This window comes from Trematomus bernacchii, unplaced genomic scaffold (genome assembly GCF_902827165.1).
Source record: "Trematomus bernacchii unplaced genomic scaffold, fTreBer1.1, whole genome shotgun sequence".
NCBI lineage: Eukaryota > Metazoa > Chordata > Actinopteri > Perciformes > Nototheniidae > Trematomus > Trematomus bernacchii.
The window spans coordinates 17,568,316-17,585,683 of record NW_022987714.1 but is presented as its reverse complement, the minus strand read 5'-3'; the positions used below and the strand labels follow the sequence as shown (position 1 = coordinate 17,585,683).

Genomic DNA, 17,368 nt, shown 5'->3' with positions numbered 1-17,368 from the left:
GTTTATTTAGCGGTCTGAAATGATTTGGTTTACCGTGAATTTGCTAGCTAGCTAGTTAGCTAACATCGGCGATCTACACTTCCAGTTAGGGCAGCCGTGTGCAACAACTACACGGTCAAAATGCACACACTACACATGTGTTGACAGTACATGACATAGTGTGTACTAGGGGAAGTATCCAAATTGAGACACAAGACATATTTAAGGCAAAATAACAAAACTGAAATTGTTGGCAGCTTCAACTATGAAATTCCCTCAAGCCCCGTTTCCCACTTGGACCACCATAAAAGAATAGGGATAATTATTTGTGTTTTTTTGGATTAGCAGTACTAATATATAAATGTAATATATTTCTTTACAGGACAATGTGGACCTAGGAGAACTGATGTTCTCATTGTGCTATCTCCCCACGGCGGGCAGGCTCACTATCACCATGATCAAAGCCAGAAATCTCAAAGCCATGGACATCACTGGAGCTTCAGGTGGGTGCTGACTGACACAGCAATGTTACCACTTAAACAAATATACACATGTGTTATTCTAGTGCTTTATTTGTTTTTGGTGGATTCATAATAATTTGCGCATTGCTTTACGTGTCAAGACTTTCTGGCATCTTTATTGACCTTGCCGTGTTACTTTTCCCCAGATCCATATGTGAAAGTCTCCTTGATGTGTGAAGGCCGGAGGCTAAAGAAGAGGAAGACGTCAACCAAGCGTAACACTCTGAACCCGGTGTACAATGAAGCCATTGTGTTTGATGTTCCTCCTGAGAACATCGACCAGATCAGCCTGCTCATAGCTGTCATGGACTATGATCGGTTAGTAAGTAACCTAGGTACAGAGCCATTTAAGGTTTAATAAAATGGTTGGGCAACAACTTCCTTTCCATGTTCTTTGCAATTTGCTGTTATACTGTATGCTTCATTCCCAATTGCTGGGCAGAGCAAACTCAATTGTATTGTGTTGTGCCGATGTTCATGTTTGGTATTCCTCCCAAAAAGTTACTTGAGATCCTGAAAGCGCCATTAGCTTTTCTTACCAAAAGGCTTTGGGCATTCATATTATTGTTTCCTACTATCTGGGCATTTGACATTTTGAGCATGTGGCTATGTAGCTACATAGCGGCTTTTCGAACAAATTGAAATAAAAACACTGTTTTAAAACTATTTTATGAACAGAAGTTGTAGAATAATTATTAGGGCTGTCAAGTTAACGCGTTAATAACGCGTTAACGCAAAAAAAAATTAATGCCACTAATTATTTTAACGCGATTAACGCATGTGTATTTTTTGTCCTCGGCCGCCGTAGTTTCAGAGCGCATCGAGTTTAAAATACCATCGACAAGCTGATGCTGACAGCCCCGCTCCTACCGCCCGCTTGTGGCAGACCACACTTCCACGCTCACCGGCAGGCCCGGACTGGCCATCGGGAGGACCGGGAGGGAGAGTGTGTATGTGTGGCGCGACTCGCGCGAGCGAGGCACACCTTACGTGTTGTTGTTGTTAGCATCTGGTGCTAGCTAGCTGCGCTAACGGATATAAGGAGCTGTTTCAATGACATTTCGCCGACAACTGCGCCGAGCACTTGACTTTATGCAGGTAGCCAGACAGTGGGACATTGTACGAAAAGTCAGCACACTCAGCACGGATAGTACGCGCAACATGATTGCAGCGTCCAGGCAGCTCCCGTTGGAGCATATATGCCTTGAGCTGCACATAGCTCCAACGATCCATCACAGTGTCTCCACACACACACACACACACACACACACACACACACACACACACACACACACACACACACACACACACACACACACACACACACACACACACACACACACACACACACACAGTATTATTGTATGAGAGAGGTTCCAGGTTGAATTGAGGCGAATATTTGTAATGTTCAGAGGTTGTTGTGTTTAATATTCATGAGAATATTTGTCATTGTTCAAATGATAATAAACAAACATATAAAGCATATTTGTCCACTCATATGTTGATAAGAGTATTAAAAACTTAAAAGATATCCCTCTAAGGTACATTTAGAACAGATAAAAAATGTGCGATTAATTTGCGATTAATCGCGATTAACTATGGACAATCATGCGATTAATCGCGATTAAATATTTTAATCGACTGACAGCCCTAATAATTATACATATTTGCAGCACCAAAACTTATTGTACCTACATATTAGTTTGATGTACAGCACATATACAATACAATACGATATACTTTATTGTCCCTGTAAGGAAATGTGTTCTGGACTCCATTCTGCAGTTCCGCACAAACATAATAAACATTAAAATACATACACATATACAGACGCACATACTGACAATGGCGACCTAATGCACAACCCTCATGGCCAACATTTAAAAGTATATTACATCACATGTTATTGTTAAGAAGCTTAATGGACATGGAGGAATGAGTGCTTATAGCGGTTCAGCCTGCTCTTGGGATCCCTGAATCTTCTACCAGACGGTAGGAGCTGGAATTCTGGGTGGAGTATGTGGGTGGGATCAGACACAATTTTGTGTGCCTTTCTAATAATGGACTGCTCATATATGTTTTGGAGAGATGGATGTTTTTTGACCCCCATAATTTTCAAAGCAGTCTGTAACAGGCGAGCGATCTGTGACTTTGACTGCACTGTCAAGTTACCATACCAGGCAGTGATACCATACATTATGATGCTCTCCAACACTGCATGATAAAATAGTAACATGAACTTCTGCTCGACTCCGTAAGCCCGGAGTCTACGCAATAAATACAATTGCTGTTGAATTCTAGAGCACAGGCCTTCAACATGCACCCTCCAGCTGAGTGTATTATCTAGATGGATTTATTGATGCAACGATTGTTTCCATGTCTTCTTCTCTTCTGTTTCGCAGGGTTGGACACAATGAAGTGATCGGAGTATGCAGGGTGGGCAATGAGGCAGAGAGCCTGGGGCGTGACCACTGGAGTGAGATGCTGTCATACCCACGGAAACCCATTGCACACTGGCACCCACTCATAGAGGTACGGGCCAACTTGTGTATCAGTACAATACATTCCCTAAGTAAAACTGTAACAACAAAGTAACTATTCTTAAGTAAAAATCATCTTCATGCAATCATCTAGATACAACCATGCTAGCATCTTTGGAAGGCTGAACAGTGGTGTGCTTTGAGCTAAATGCTTCATACCAACGTTCTTAAAATGACAATGCTAACATGCTTTAGCAGGTATAATGTTAACCATGTTCACTATCTTAGTTTAGCATGTCAGCATGCTTCAATTAGCTAAGACAACAATTCAGGCTGATGGACATGTTGATGGTTTAAAAATATTGGATCTGATAATGGCGCTATCTAAAGAAAGCCAAATCATCAAAGTGATAACAATTCCTCCTAAGAAGAACAAGAAATGTCTAAACCAGGTATTACCACTAGGCCTAAGGCCTAGTTACATTACATTAGTAATGTCACACAAATGTAAACCCTGTAGTTCCAGAGAACTATATTTTTTTATCAACAAAGTCATTAGGATTCATCCTCTGGGGACTACGAACGTATAATAAAGTCTTTGTGCTAATCATCTTATAGTTGTCAAGACATTTCACTAGAAGGTCTCATGGTAGTCAGTTGTCATCTTCTGAAGAACCTACATGTCTATTTAAATGTATGACAATCCATCCATATTTGTATAGAATGTTCAATCTGGAAAAATGTGGTGGACTAAATCAACCAGTGGCCACTAGCATGACTAAAAATCCGGTATGTTAGAGTGACCGTTCACTGCCTGATGTCTGTGCAAATGAAAAAGTCTTAAGATGTTCCATGCAATAGCTTAGAGGGAAAGACACTTATAGGTTTGATTTCATGTACAGTGATCAAAATTGAAGTGCTCAGGCTCATTGTCGAAACAATACGGCAATTCACTCATTATCAGGCTAATTTAGCACAATTATCAAGTAAAATGACATACTTGTGTAGGTTTATTTAAAGTATATATACACAAAAGGTTTCAGGCGAGGTGAACATTTAAATGGGAAAAAACTTACAGTTGAGTATACTGTCTTGATTCAAAACAGACATTTTGAAGTACATAAATAGTCAATTACATAACAAGAATACTGCATAACCCTCTTTATACTTGACTTGTTTAGTTGGGATTGCCAAAACAGAAGCACCTAGCTCACACACACACACGCACACACGCAAGCACGCACGCACACACACACACACCACATTCAGTGAGCTGTTTCTATTTTTGAATTCCCTGCCCACTCTCATTAAAAAAACAGAGCGTGCTAAAACAGATGCTGGACTGATTCATGTTAATTTATGTCGGGTTGTCAAAGCTAAATCTATTGGTATTCAGCCGAAGGAGTCAGAATATAAAACGCTTCAAAATGGGTTGCTGTTTGGGTAAATGTAACGCCTATCATGAGCTATAACACGCGTTAGCATCCGCTGTCTCTTATGTGTCCTTTATCTGAAAGAATTTGAAGATTCATTTCAGGTTTGCTAAGAGGTTAGGCGTGTTTAGCATTCCTTTGTAAATGAAATAGACATTGGCTAGCTTGTTAGATGTTAACATGGAGACTGTTGACGTAAGACATCATTATTTTTACCGCAGGAGGTCTGACGATGCTCGTTATAAAAGAGACTAAGGACCCCAGAAATATTATTCCATCTCTAATGAACATGTCTAATTTTCTTCAGCTATCCTAATGACATTTCCAACTGAAATCTTGAAAATCCAATCTTATATTCAAAGCATTTATTGATTTTAGCAGTCCATTACCTTTTCAAAAACATTTTCTGTTTGTTGCAAATGTATAAGAACTGAAAAGACTGCATTTTACAGTAACAAACTTAACAAAAAAAACATCTTGACAGGGATATTGTATGCAAGCCCCTTCCTTATAAAGCTAAACAAATGACACACAATGACATTCTGGGTAAAACAAGATAACTTGTACATAAAGTGAGTGGAACAGGGGGGAACCAAATGGATTTTTCATCTGAAAATAAGTTTGTTCTTAAGTGTAATCCAGGCATTGCAAGGCAAACAGAGCAGAACTTCAGGTATAACAACACACAAGCAAAACCTAAAAAGAATCTGAACTAATGAGGGGATCCGTGCAGGTGTACAGGAGTTTCAGGTGGTTGGAAGGCTTATGGTGAACCGGTGGAACTAATAAGGCCAGGACACACAACACACAAAGACAGGAAGTACAAAAAACATGGCACACAAGGAGAAAACCTTTCAAAATAAAACCGGAAAACAAACTTAAAACTGGGCTCATCACGGCAGGAGCACTTAATGATGGATATGACTATACAGTAAATCAACAACCTTTTGCTTTATTTAGAGCTTAACACATGTTGAGGCATTATGACACTGAACTTAAAAAACTCACACAGAAATAACTTCCTCTGGGAAAATGATTGTGTAAAGCGTTTAGAGGGAAAATTCAGTCTCATCCTTTCCCTAATATTTTCTCCTCATATATTCACTTGTGAATGATCTATCCCGAATATGTATGTCTGCATGTGTGTGGGTGTTAAAGGTCCCATGTCATGGCCATTTCTACTGATCATAATTCCATTGTTGAGGTATACTAGAATAGATTTACATTGTTCAATGTTCCAAAATGACATTGGTTTCTCATACAGCATCTCTGTATAGTATGTGTATTCACTCTCTGTCTTGTTGGAGCTCCTGCCCCCCCCCCCCCGCCCTATGAGCCCACTGTGCTCTGATTGGTCAGCTCGCCCACTCTGTTCTGATGAGTCCACCACCGTTACAGCGGAACATCAGGGATTATGTGTTACAATAGCGTTAGCAACCAGAAAATGACACCAGTAATGACAAACAGATGAGAATGCTGCGTGGGGTCTGGGTGCCGTGTTGGCAGGACGTTGCGCGGCTCGCTGCTGTGAGGAGCGGACAGTGTGAGCTTGGTTACTGGTGTGGTTTCCTGGTTGCTGCATGGGGTCTGCGAGACAGCGAGACATCGCGAAACTCAGCCTGAACTCAGCCTGAGCACCATGGACGCGGGAAGGGGAGGGTGCTGAGGGGGCTGCAGCACCCCCATCTGCGAGGCTCCACTAGCACCCGCACCCCCAAACGCGGCGCACCTACAGTGTAAGCGCCACAGTTTCGCCGCTGAGAGAGTGTGTGTGTGTGAGGAGCTCCACGGATTGGTCCATTTGGGACGTCGTTACGTCACTTGGTTCCCGGAAGAAAAAAATGGAAAAAGAAAAATCTCCAACGAGGCGTTCTGGGGCAGCATTTCTGTGTTAGAGTTTTACTCGCTACAGGGTATACTTTGAGGGTTTGTGACTTTGCAGACCGTTTACATGCAGAAAAAGCTACATAACACACAAGTGGACGGGTAATAACTGGAAAAGCATGTCATGGGACCTTTAAGAGAAGGCAATAGGAAACAAAGCAAATGTAGTAGTATTTTAAGTTTTACAGGCAGTTGAAGCTCTTTTTAAGTCCCATCACATCAGTGATTGGCCCCGGTGCAAATATTGTTTTGGGCCCCCCCCCTCCCTCCCCATCGCCACAAACATAAGCGCTCACACACACATACACAACCACTCAGAAGCGCCACATGTATAGGCTATCAACAACAGCCTGCCCTGGCCTCAGACCACCACAGCCTGACAACGGTACAGCGAACTAAGAAGAGGATTAAACCTGTTTCCTTGATGTTTGTCTCTGGGGAATGGGCCGGGAGGCCTACATAGACCGGTTGCTATAATATAGCTTTTGATCTTGGCGTCGGGGGTCTCAATAGCGCCATAGAGTCCCCTATCGGTTGGGGCCCTTGGGGGAACTGTTGGACCACCGCCGGGCACAGCCAAATCCAGCCTCTCCTCCTGGCTGGCTGGAGAAGAAGGTTGCACAGCCACGGCCACGGATACAGCTTCACTTGTGGAGCTAGATGGCAATGATGGTGGTGAGGCAGGTGAGCTATCGTTAGCCTCCGGCTCCGGCTACCGCTGCACGTCAACATTGCTAACGTTAGCGCTCGATTTCGAGGACGATGTATGACAAAAAAAACGGTCTAATTTTGTCAGTTTAGCTGTTACATCTCCTTGTTCTCTCTTGTCCTTTCTCTTTTGAGCGCTGCTCTTGTGCTTTGGTTTGCTGTACATTATGAATGCAAGCTATTACATTTTTTATAAAGCTGCCGAACTTGCTGCTGCTAGCTACAGTACAGTACAGGTTGATTAAACGGTTCGCTCGTCACGCAAGGTATCACATGACATGAAAGGGAGCAAGGTCATTGGACAGACAAATTACAAATTAATTTAGGTTGTTTGGTTACTTTGAAGACTGCGTGAACCGGGCAATGCCATTGGGGCCCCAAAAAAATAATATTAAAAACGATTTTTTTTTTTGTTTTTTGCATGTGCCCCTTGCCGGCTCGGGGCCCCGGCGCGTTGCACCGGCTGCACCGTCGACAGTTACGCCACTGCATCACATGGTTATCTCATTTAATTGCAACCTGAGACCATGATTTTTCCCATTTTCCCAGCTAGCCATCAGTGTGTTTTACTGAGCAGTGCATCAAGCTGCAGAAGTAAATGGACGTTAACTTTCACACTGTAATACCAGAGGAGTTGCAGTATTGGTTGTTGGTCAGTGACCCTGATATCGCCAATAACGGTGAAGCTAAAAGAGCTCTCTTGCGCTCTCGAGGGCCATTTGTATAGCACTAAAGCACGCACACACACACACACACACACACACACACACACACACACACACACACACACACACACACACACACACACACACACACACACACACACACACACACACACACACACACACACACACACACACACACACACACACACACACACACACACACACACACACACACACAGGTTCTGTCAGACACTCTCCAGTAGCCGTGTCTTATCTGAGGCCATTAGCAGCAGCACTGGGCTACAACAGGGCCTCAGATCCTCAGATCCAGGCTAATGGCTTATTTATGTTTCTTTAAAAGATCCTTAAGTCCTGAGGGAACCTGGCCAACGGGATATGTCACTTAATCTAACGCTCTCTCTCTCTCTCTCTCTCTCTCTCTCTCTCTCTCTCTCTCTCCTCTCTCTCTCTCTCTCTCCTCTCTCTCTCTCTCTCTCTCTCTCACACACACACACACACACACACACACACACACACACACACACACACACACACACACACACACACACACAAAGAAAGAACTACATGACAAAGTGGTGAGATAAATCATAGGGTGCTTTTTTATTTATTATAAACTCCCAGCTTAGTTTTGATGATTTCTGAATTATTGGCATGAAGACTGACAATTTATTTAGCTAATGCATCAACAAAGCTGGTGGAGAGCTGCTGTGATCGCCCTCCGTATAATGTGCGCTACACAGGGCGTATTCTTATATGATAGTATTCTTGCTGTCGTTATCATATTGCAAGCACTACCTGTTCCTACGTTGGTGATCTTGTGCACTCCCACTCCTGTGCAACTTCAAGAAACTGGCTGTAAAATGCTTCAGCCCAATGCCTTTCCTCCATTTTCATCACACCTAAGAAACGAGAGCAGTTTCCATTTTGGTGTGGTAGAAATCTGCGCTGGAATTACAGGACAAAGTCGGGGTCAAATTTCGGAATGTGATTCACTTTTTTCCTAGCCCTAATATTTCTAAAGAACTTTCGGTCTGCATATTGGTGATGTGCAGACAGAAAGTATTCCGAAATAAGATTATTTTCAACAAATAATTACAAACAAGTCTACTGTATGTCTCGCGCTCACATACACATGCAGTCTTATTATCAGCTTTAGGCTTTTATGCCGTTTCTTAAGAGATTGAGTTAACCTCACTGACCTTCTGACACAGTCTGACAGAATTAATAATACTCCGACTTGATTTCTTCAGACAAGACTGTAAACACATCCACACAAGGCTAGCACAATCGACAAAATGCTATTGAATTCCCCAGGGTAATTTCAAGCCAGAGCTGATGCTATTGAGCGGAAAGCAAAGGAAAATAAAAAAGCAGAAAGCTTGGTTGCCTCCATTTTGCCTGACATGTAGTCTGTTCACAAGCCAACTTTTGGTATCATTTCTGATATTTAAAAAATGTCTTAAGGTCTTGCTACACCAGAAAGGAAGCATTAAGTGAATTTATCAACTTTGCCCCAGGAGTTTGAGCTGATGGCAATCTGTTTGACCAACAGCAAATTGACTTGACACAGCTGAGCTTTGCAGGAACAAAGGAAAATCCGAAATGGAAGAAGCTTTTTATTAGCTGTGTGGCATTATTTACTTTTTTAAACCTTTTCTGTCCACTGCCCTACAATAAATAAACACTTTCAGGCAGTTATGAAGCAGCAATCAATAAAACAAATACTACTTTTGAGTAAACTTGGGAATTTGTTGACCCATTAACAATTGAGCTGACAAGCTTGCTAAGTGACAGTCAGTGGCGGCTCCAGAGTATTTTTGTTGGGTAATCTATGGTAGGGCTAACCCATACAGTGGTGGGGCTCAAGTCAGTATTTGCAATGTAATTACATACACGCTATATCGCCCCCCTTGACAGTGAAACGCCACGCGTGAGGTTTAGATTATTTCTCGGTCTCAATCAAATTTGAACTGTATGAAATAAAAAGGCACATTTGTCTTGTAGTAAATAAAAAGGGCGACCTGGAGCCAATCCTGCAATTTCCCCACAGGTGAAAGAGTTGACATGCTGAAAACCCAACCCCTGCAGGGGGGTCTGGGGGGATTGTCCCCCAGGAGATTTTTTGAAATACTAACATAAAATACACATTCTAGTACTCTCTTGAGAAGAAAATAAATAAATCTATTACTACACGACATATTTGTCTTTGCAATTCACTCGGCGCGAGTTGGCGGACTTAGCAAGATTGTTAACTCAGATAGCCTTTTGTACCTTTAATAAAACATCTTAAATGAATGAAATTATGAACAGTTCTTAGAACAAAATGTAAATTGGGACAGGACAGAAAGAAATGCTTGGGGAACTATTGTGACTTGTGCTAGCAGCGTAAGTTTCCTACTAAACTATTGCAGTGGGCCAGCATGCACAATAGCAGAGCAATAAATATGGAATTCAGTTTTCATAATTTGTTCATGTTTATTGATCTGTGATTACAACCCCACACAATTGAACAAAGCAGTCATTTAATTTGACAACATTTCTATTAATAGAATATATTATCAATCAATATATTCATTTTTACAGCAAATAAAACCCTTTGTCTTTAGACCCTTTCAACATTAACAAGAAAAAACTTGGAAAGTACACCGAAAAATCTATTAACATTTTGTTTAAAAGCTGGGAGCTATAAAATACCATTGTGCCCATTGTTGTTCCACAAAATGTACATTACTGTGACATGATTTACATTTAATGATTGGACATGCAGGTTACTTATTCAGTGGTTTGAATTGGTTTTCCACCACTTGATTCCATTATATATTCTAAATTGGAAACATAGAAGAAAAGCATTCTATCTCCATATGGAAGACATTTTCTTAAGATTTTTTAAATCCACTGGATTTAGCTCAAGATATACATTGGCTCCTCTCCCAAGAGCCTATTCATTGTGTTTAAAGCTTCAAGCTTTGGAGATTAGCAATAACAAGCAAGTGTGCAAATACAATTGACATTTTCCAACAATGGTGTCTAAATTCTGCTTTTTGGGACCAATTTTTCTTAGTGAATGATGCCGTGAAAAGCCAAAGTCGATGGAAAGTTAATTCCCATTCTACAAGCCTTGACAGGACCCTCATAGAACTAATATAGGGTCAATAAAGAATTAAGTAATTTAGACTTTTTTTCTAGGCACAATGGAACAGTATGTTATTGGCTCTCATATTAGGACAACAATCTACATATAAGATCAACTCTAAGTTTTTTGTTTTACTCTGTTTGAATTCTAACCTCATCCTCTTTCTCTCCTTCCCTCTTTATTTCATCCCTGACGTGGTCCAGTGGGTCGGAACGGTAGTGACGGGGAGTGGAAGCCAAAGAGGATCCACCAATTCCCTGAAGACACCACCATCACCATGACCACACACACACACACACACACACACACACACACACACACACACACCACACACACACACACACACACACACACACACACACACACACACACACACACACACACACACACACACACACACACACACACACACACACACACACACACACACACACAGGGCCTCAAGTTGGTAGAACTATAGGGATGGACTTGAAGATAGTCCAATTGAAATGTGGAAACATACAGTACAATGTTTGACTAACTGACATAGAGTACATACAGTAGAAACGTCAGTTCTACTCACATGTCATTAGATTAAACAAGGCTAAAGTGTGCTAGGACTGCTGCGAAAAGCTAACCCCCGCTACTTACTTCCTTTTGTATCTTCACAACCAAAAATCACTTAACTACATTCCAACTGTACTACTACAGTACTTTCATTTGTTACTTTAAGTTGTGACTCACAATTTAAACATGTTGAGATTATCTAACAGGTCCAGCTTTATTATTATTTTGAATAAACTGCAGTAAATGGACCAAAATCTTTAATTTCTATGCCAATGTGTGAGATTTAACTTGTGCTTTGTGTGATCATAGTAAGAGTTAGACATAATTAGAAATGACTAAGAGTGCACTTTCTGTTAAGATCGACTAATTTTCAGCTCTTGTGAACAATAGTTTGGCCAACATTCAAACTTCTCATGCATTGCCTAAACTCAAGAAATGAACAATGAAGATTCTTAGTGTAAGCCTTAGTGTTACCTCTATGGGCGACTTTCTCACAGAACACTTCCTGCAAAGATGAACTGAAGAGGATTTTCACCAAGAACGGGAAATGTAGCTTACAGAGGGAACATAACATTTGTTATTAACTGCATGTTAAATTGTCATTATTTGTTAACAGGGTGTGGTCAAAATAAAGGACAAGGTTTTGGTGGTGGCAGTAATAGAGGCATGTTCTGGAAGTGCTCATGATTCTCGCTGCATGATAATGCAAGAGGATATTACTGTGGAAAAAAAACAACAAAACAAAGACAATTTAAATGCTTGTAGACACAAGCAGAAAAACATCACACTATCAAACGCCACCAAGCCCTCATGTCCATCGTACAATAAATGATTTCCCTAAAGACAGACGCTGGCAGCCTGAGCATACATCGGTTTATAAATAATGAACAACCATTTTCTCTGTAAAGCCTCCTGGATGACCCAACTCAGACAATTAAACAACCCTAAACCAACAACTTTTCTTAAATAACCAACCTCAGAATAAAACATCCGTAAGCCTCAACTAATTGTAATTAACAACATTACTTTTCTAGGGTTACAATGTAGATGTATGAATTTGTTACTTCCAAACCTGTATAATTGTAATTTTGGACTTATTATATATTATAATAATATAATATATATTATTTCCAATGGTAGGGGGAAGATTTTATTTGAGCTCTGTTTTGGGTCTCCACCAACTTTTAAGCAAAATGTCTGTCTCAAAATGGCTCACTATGCTCATTAGATAGTCACTAGCTTTGTCAGCTGTTTGTTGCTCACTGGGTAGTAGATAGTGGGTTGATAGGGGATTAAGAGAAAAGGTAAACCCTAAACCTAAACTGTCAATTATAAACAGTTTACAGACTAGCTTCCCGGTTAAAATGTTACCTTTGATTTAGAGGTTTAAAGTGTTAGCTTCTCTGATAGTCTGTTTGTTACTTCAGCCCACATGACTACTTAGCAATGTTGACATGCTTTTAGATATTGGGAATTACTCTGGTGACTACTTAACTGATAGATATGATGGACAAATCTAAGGAACTAATACCAAGTTAAAGAAAAAAGTGAAAATTCCCTGATTGATTGCAAATGGTGCCGGTCGACTCTCTTCAGTTACTTGTTTGTTTTATGGCTAACATCATAAAACACGTGAGGAAAATACCTATTTTGACGAAAGCTTTGTACAAGTTTAAACCGCACCCAAAACAATTCCGATGATTATTTAGAATCCTGTCAAGTATTTAATTTTCATTTAAATAATTGATTGTGTTGTTTTCCATTCTGAAAAAATACTTCCAACAGCCCTAACCGAATGGTATTGGATCTAATTCATTTAGACCACACCCTGTAGTTGTTTTTAATAAGCCAGTGTTTGTTTTTTGAAAGTTCAGATTAATGCCAGTATTGTTTATGTACGTATAGGACACTGTCACAAATAACAATGACAATTTCTTCTGTGTTCGTAGGTACAGTGCATGCATAATTTTTCTGTAAATCATTTTTAAAATCTATCTTCTGTTGTGAGATACTCATCAAATTGTTAACACAAGATATATTACGAACTTAAGGACGAATGTGTACATTGTCTATTCAGATGTTATTAATAAATATTTCTATATATAGCACGGATTGTTTTATGGGAAGTGTGAAATACGAGTGAATGTTTCAGAGAGATGGATTACACCGTCATGGCTCGACCGCTTCACAACTGCGCGAATGCCCGGCCAATAAAATCGGGCCATTATCCGGTGTAGTGATTTGTCGTACCCTAGGACTAGGTGACCTGACATGGGGTTATGAGTCGCCTCGAAAACCATTTCCCAACGGCTTTTTGGTACCAACAACTGGGTATTTAACTCTCCTGTCTGTGTGTCACGGCTCACACGATACAGCCTGTCCCTAATCACAGTAAAGTGTGGGTGAGTGTGTGCTGCGTTCGGGTGTAGCTGGGAGCCATCAATACTCACCACCTGGTCGAAGGCGTGCTGCAGGGTCTCGTCCCTAGACTGCTCGAGGGGGAAATCCTCCATCGGAGCCACCAGCGGGGGCAGAGGGACCTGGGGGAAAGACAAAAAGAGGATCAGGTAGGGCTGGGGTTGTAAAGGGATGTGCTGTCGGGACCGTGGGTGTAGGTGCGTGTAGTGTGGGGGTGTGAGGTGGGGGAGGAGAAGCGGTTGCTGCGGGGAATCTCCGCCTCGGGACTGGGGTAGGTCGGCCCGCTGGAACGGCAGGTGGTTGGGACTCTTCCTTCATACTCCGCCGGGGAAGCGAGAGGTGGTCCTCCGCGAGGACGACGGCTTCTTCCTGGCTGGCGGGGCGGTGGCACTGGACCCAGTCCGCCGTTGACGACGGCAGGCCGGCGACAAACTGCTCCAGTGCCACCTGCCCGACGACGTCCTCAGCGGAGCGCATCCCCGGCTGGAGCCAGCGCCTCGCCGCATCCAGGAGCTGCTGCGCATAGGAGAAGGGGCGGCCATCGTCCTCGAAGGGGAGGGCTCTGAACCGGAGGCAATTTCCCTCTGGCGTGCTGCTAAGCCGGTCCAGGATGGCCCTCCTCAGCTGATGGTAGTTATGTCGAGAGGACGCTGGCAGGCTGTGTGCGGCTAACGGCCCGTCCACACAGCGGCGTGCGTTAAAGCTTCAACGCTTCAGCCCATTCACTTTGAATGGGGTGACGTCACGCTTCGCCGAACTGCATTGTGGGAGCGAAGCGTAATCAAACCGCTGCTTGTGTGTCCGGGGTGGGAGATTCAGGTGATTGGTTGTTGGTCTAGCTTCAGACATGCCCGCCGGCAAGCGACAACGCACGCCGCTGTGTGGACGGGCCGTAACTGTGCTCCCCCGGATAGCAGGGGAAGCTGCCGCACAGCCCACTCCTCCGCACCAGCCGCACACCACCGCTGTGCCCTACAAACATTCCAGATACGCCTCCGGGCCGTCCTCGGCTGTCATCTTGTGTAGGGCAATCAGCGGCGGCCGGGCCGGTCACTGGCTCGACCTCCCGGTTGGCCGGACGCTGCAGCAGCTCCCGCAGGAGAGCACGGTCCTCGCGCTGGACCGAGGCGATTTCTAGCAGAGCCTCGCTCTGTGAAATGTTAGGCTAGTTTGGCTCTGACTGCGTCACTAGTTAATAATAATAAAAAAAATGTGGTACTAGATAGCTGCACCACTTTCACTGGCTTGCTTTTCATTGGTTGAGGTAATTAGAGTTCAGAACAGTTACAAAGCCTTATGACCAAGATTGAGTAAGACTAATGGAAATACAAGTAGTTACGACAATTACAAAATCGGTAAGGTAGCACGAGATATATAGGTCTTTCTTCAAACAAAGAACATGCTTTCTTTTTTTGTTTTCTTTCTTGAAAAACACATTGTGTTCATCTGCTCTAACATAATCAGGAAACCGTAGCATTTTTGGCTAACTTGCTTGTAACCTACATTGGTAAGAGAGTAATGCTGGTACTTTCAAGGGCATGAGTTAGCATTTCTCTTACTAACTACATTACTGTGTAGGGTTACACTTTAGGTCAAGGAAAGCCATGATTAAGCACATACCCTCTAGCCTTCCATCTCACGGTGCTGGTAAATCATGATCCTGAATGCAGTTTATGGCAACATTGGCAGCTTTTTCCAGCTCTTCACTGGATTTGGGTAAATGTACACTCCATCTTTTCCCACCACACTTCTACTAAGATGTTGTGTGGTTTGCCCAACAAAACTGGTTAGTCTTCAACCTATGAACCATTTCTCTTGTAAAAGTTGAATATATTGTTTGGAAATCTGAAAAAGAAAGCAAACACCTAACCTTGTTTTGCTTGTCTAAGCAGCATGGACTTACAGTAAGGTAATGTTAGGAAGAAATCAAAAGTCAAAGTCAACTTTATTGTCAATCTTCCAGTTTGTGTGTACAGACAGAGAGATCGAAATACCGTTTCCCACAATCCCGAATATAAAAACAAGTGCATATAAAAATATGTAAAATCCATCCATCTATCCATCTTCTCCCGCTTATCCGTGGTCGGGTCGCGGGGGTAGCACTTCCAGCAGTTCCAGCACTTCCAGCAGTTCCAGCAGAGAGCCCCAAACTTTCCTTTCCCTGGCCACATCAACCAGCTCTGACTGGGGGATCCCAAGGCGCTCCCAGGCCAGCAAAGATATATAATCCCTCCACCTAGTCCTAGGTCTACCCCTTGGTCTCTTCCGAGCTGGACGTGCCTGGAACGCCCAGGTGGCATCCTTACTAGGTGCCCGAACCACCTCAACTGGCTCCTTTCGACGTGAATATGTAAAATATGTGTCCAAATATGTATATATATACACAGTCAAAGACACATTTTTACATGTGCACACATTAAGACCTAAATAACACTTTAATTACATTCATATTTATAAATCTGCACCAAAATATGCTTAAATAAGTATGAAAGGTACATTTTGAATCTTATTAAACATTTAAGTGCTAACCAAAAGTGAAACTGAGAGACACCGACTGACATGCTCTGTTCAGTTATTTATATCATTGCCAAGGTTTTCTGTTGCTAAGATATATGCAGTATGACAAAAAAAGTTACACTGAAACTCAAGCGAGATCTTCGTCTTATTTATTGAGTTTGATAAGTATGTAGAGAAATCCCAGCATGATCCTAGACCCCAGAGGAAGGTTAATGACTACTTAAAAAGAAAAATCTCAACCCATCCATTCTCGCAAATGTTATGCCCATCTCCCAGCTACCTTTTTTATCAAAAGCCCTGGAGCGAGTAGTCTATGTCCAGCTGCAGTCGTTCTTAACCACGCATGGCATCCACGAAAAGTTTCAGTCTGGCTTCAAACCCATGCACAGCACTGAAACAGCCCTTTTAAGAGTTTTTAATGATCTGCTCCTGGCCGCCGACTCAGGTAGCTCAGCTGTCTTGGTGCTGTTAGACCTGACAGCTGCCTTTGACACTGTGGACCATAGCATCCTGTTGTCACGGCTTGAACAGTCCGCTGGCATCACAAGCTCTGCACTTGCATGGTTCAGGTCCTACCTGACAGACCGTAGCTTCTCAGTGCAGCTAGGTACCTTCTCCTCTGCTAAAGCCCCTCTTACCTGTGGGGTTCCCCAAGGTTCAATCCTGGGCCCCATCCTCTTTCTACTGTACATACTGCCCCTAGGCTCAATTCTCACAAAACACAATATCCCCTTCCACTGTTACGCTGATGATGTACAGATCTATCTGCCTCTCAATCAAAATACCAACTCACTACAGCAGCTGATGGACTGCTTAACAGAGATCAAATCCTGGCTGAGCCAAAACTTCCTCAACCTCAACGAGAGCAAGACTGAGATCATCTTTTTTGGACCCCAACCTCCAGCCTCTCCGGTTGATATTCTGGGCTCCCTCAATAAAAACATCCTCCCCTCTGTCATGAACCTTGGAGTGACCTTCACTAGCGCTTTTAAATTTGATAAGCAGGTCAGCACCGTAGTCAAGACCTGCTTTTTCAAAATACGACTATTGGCCAAGACCAAGT

General features: G+C 42.5%; 1 protein-coding gene across 1 annotated transcript in view; it reads left to right on the top strand.

The window, feature by feature from the left end:
• Positions 1-11,136, top strand: part of LOC117491707 (synaptotagmin-9-like) — a 56,887-nt gene extending 45,751 nt beyond the window's left edge. Inside the window, exons 5-8 of the mRNA XM_034141795.1 lie at positions 362-482; positions 647-818; positions 2,903-3,032; positions 11,028-11,136. Of these exons, the coding sequence (XP_033997686.1) occupies positions 362-482; positions 647-818; positions 2,903-3,032; positions 11,028-11,105 (501 nt within the window). The 3' untranslated portion in view covers positions 11,106-11,136. The remainder of the gene's footprint in view (positions 1-361; positions 483-646; positions 819-2,902; positions 3,033-11,027) is intronic.
• The last annotated feature ends 6,232 nt before the right edge of the window (positions 11,137-17,368 follow it).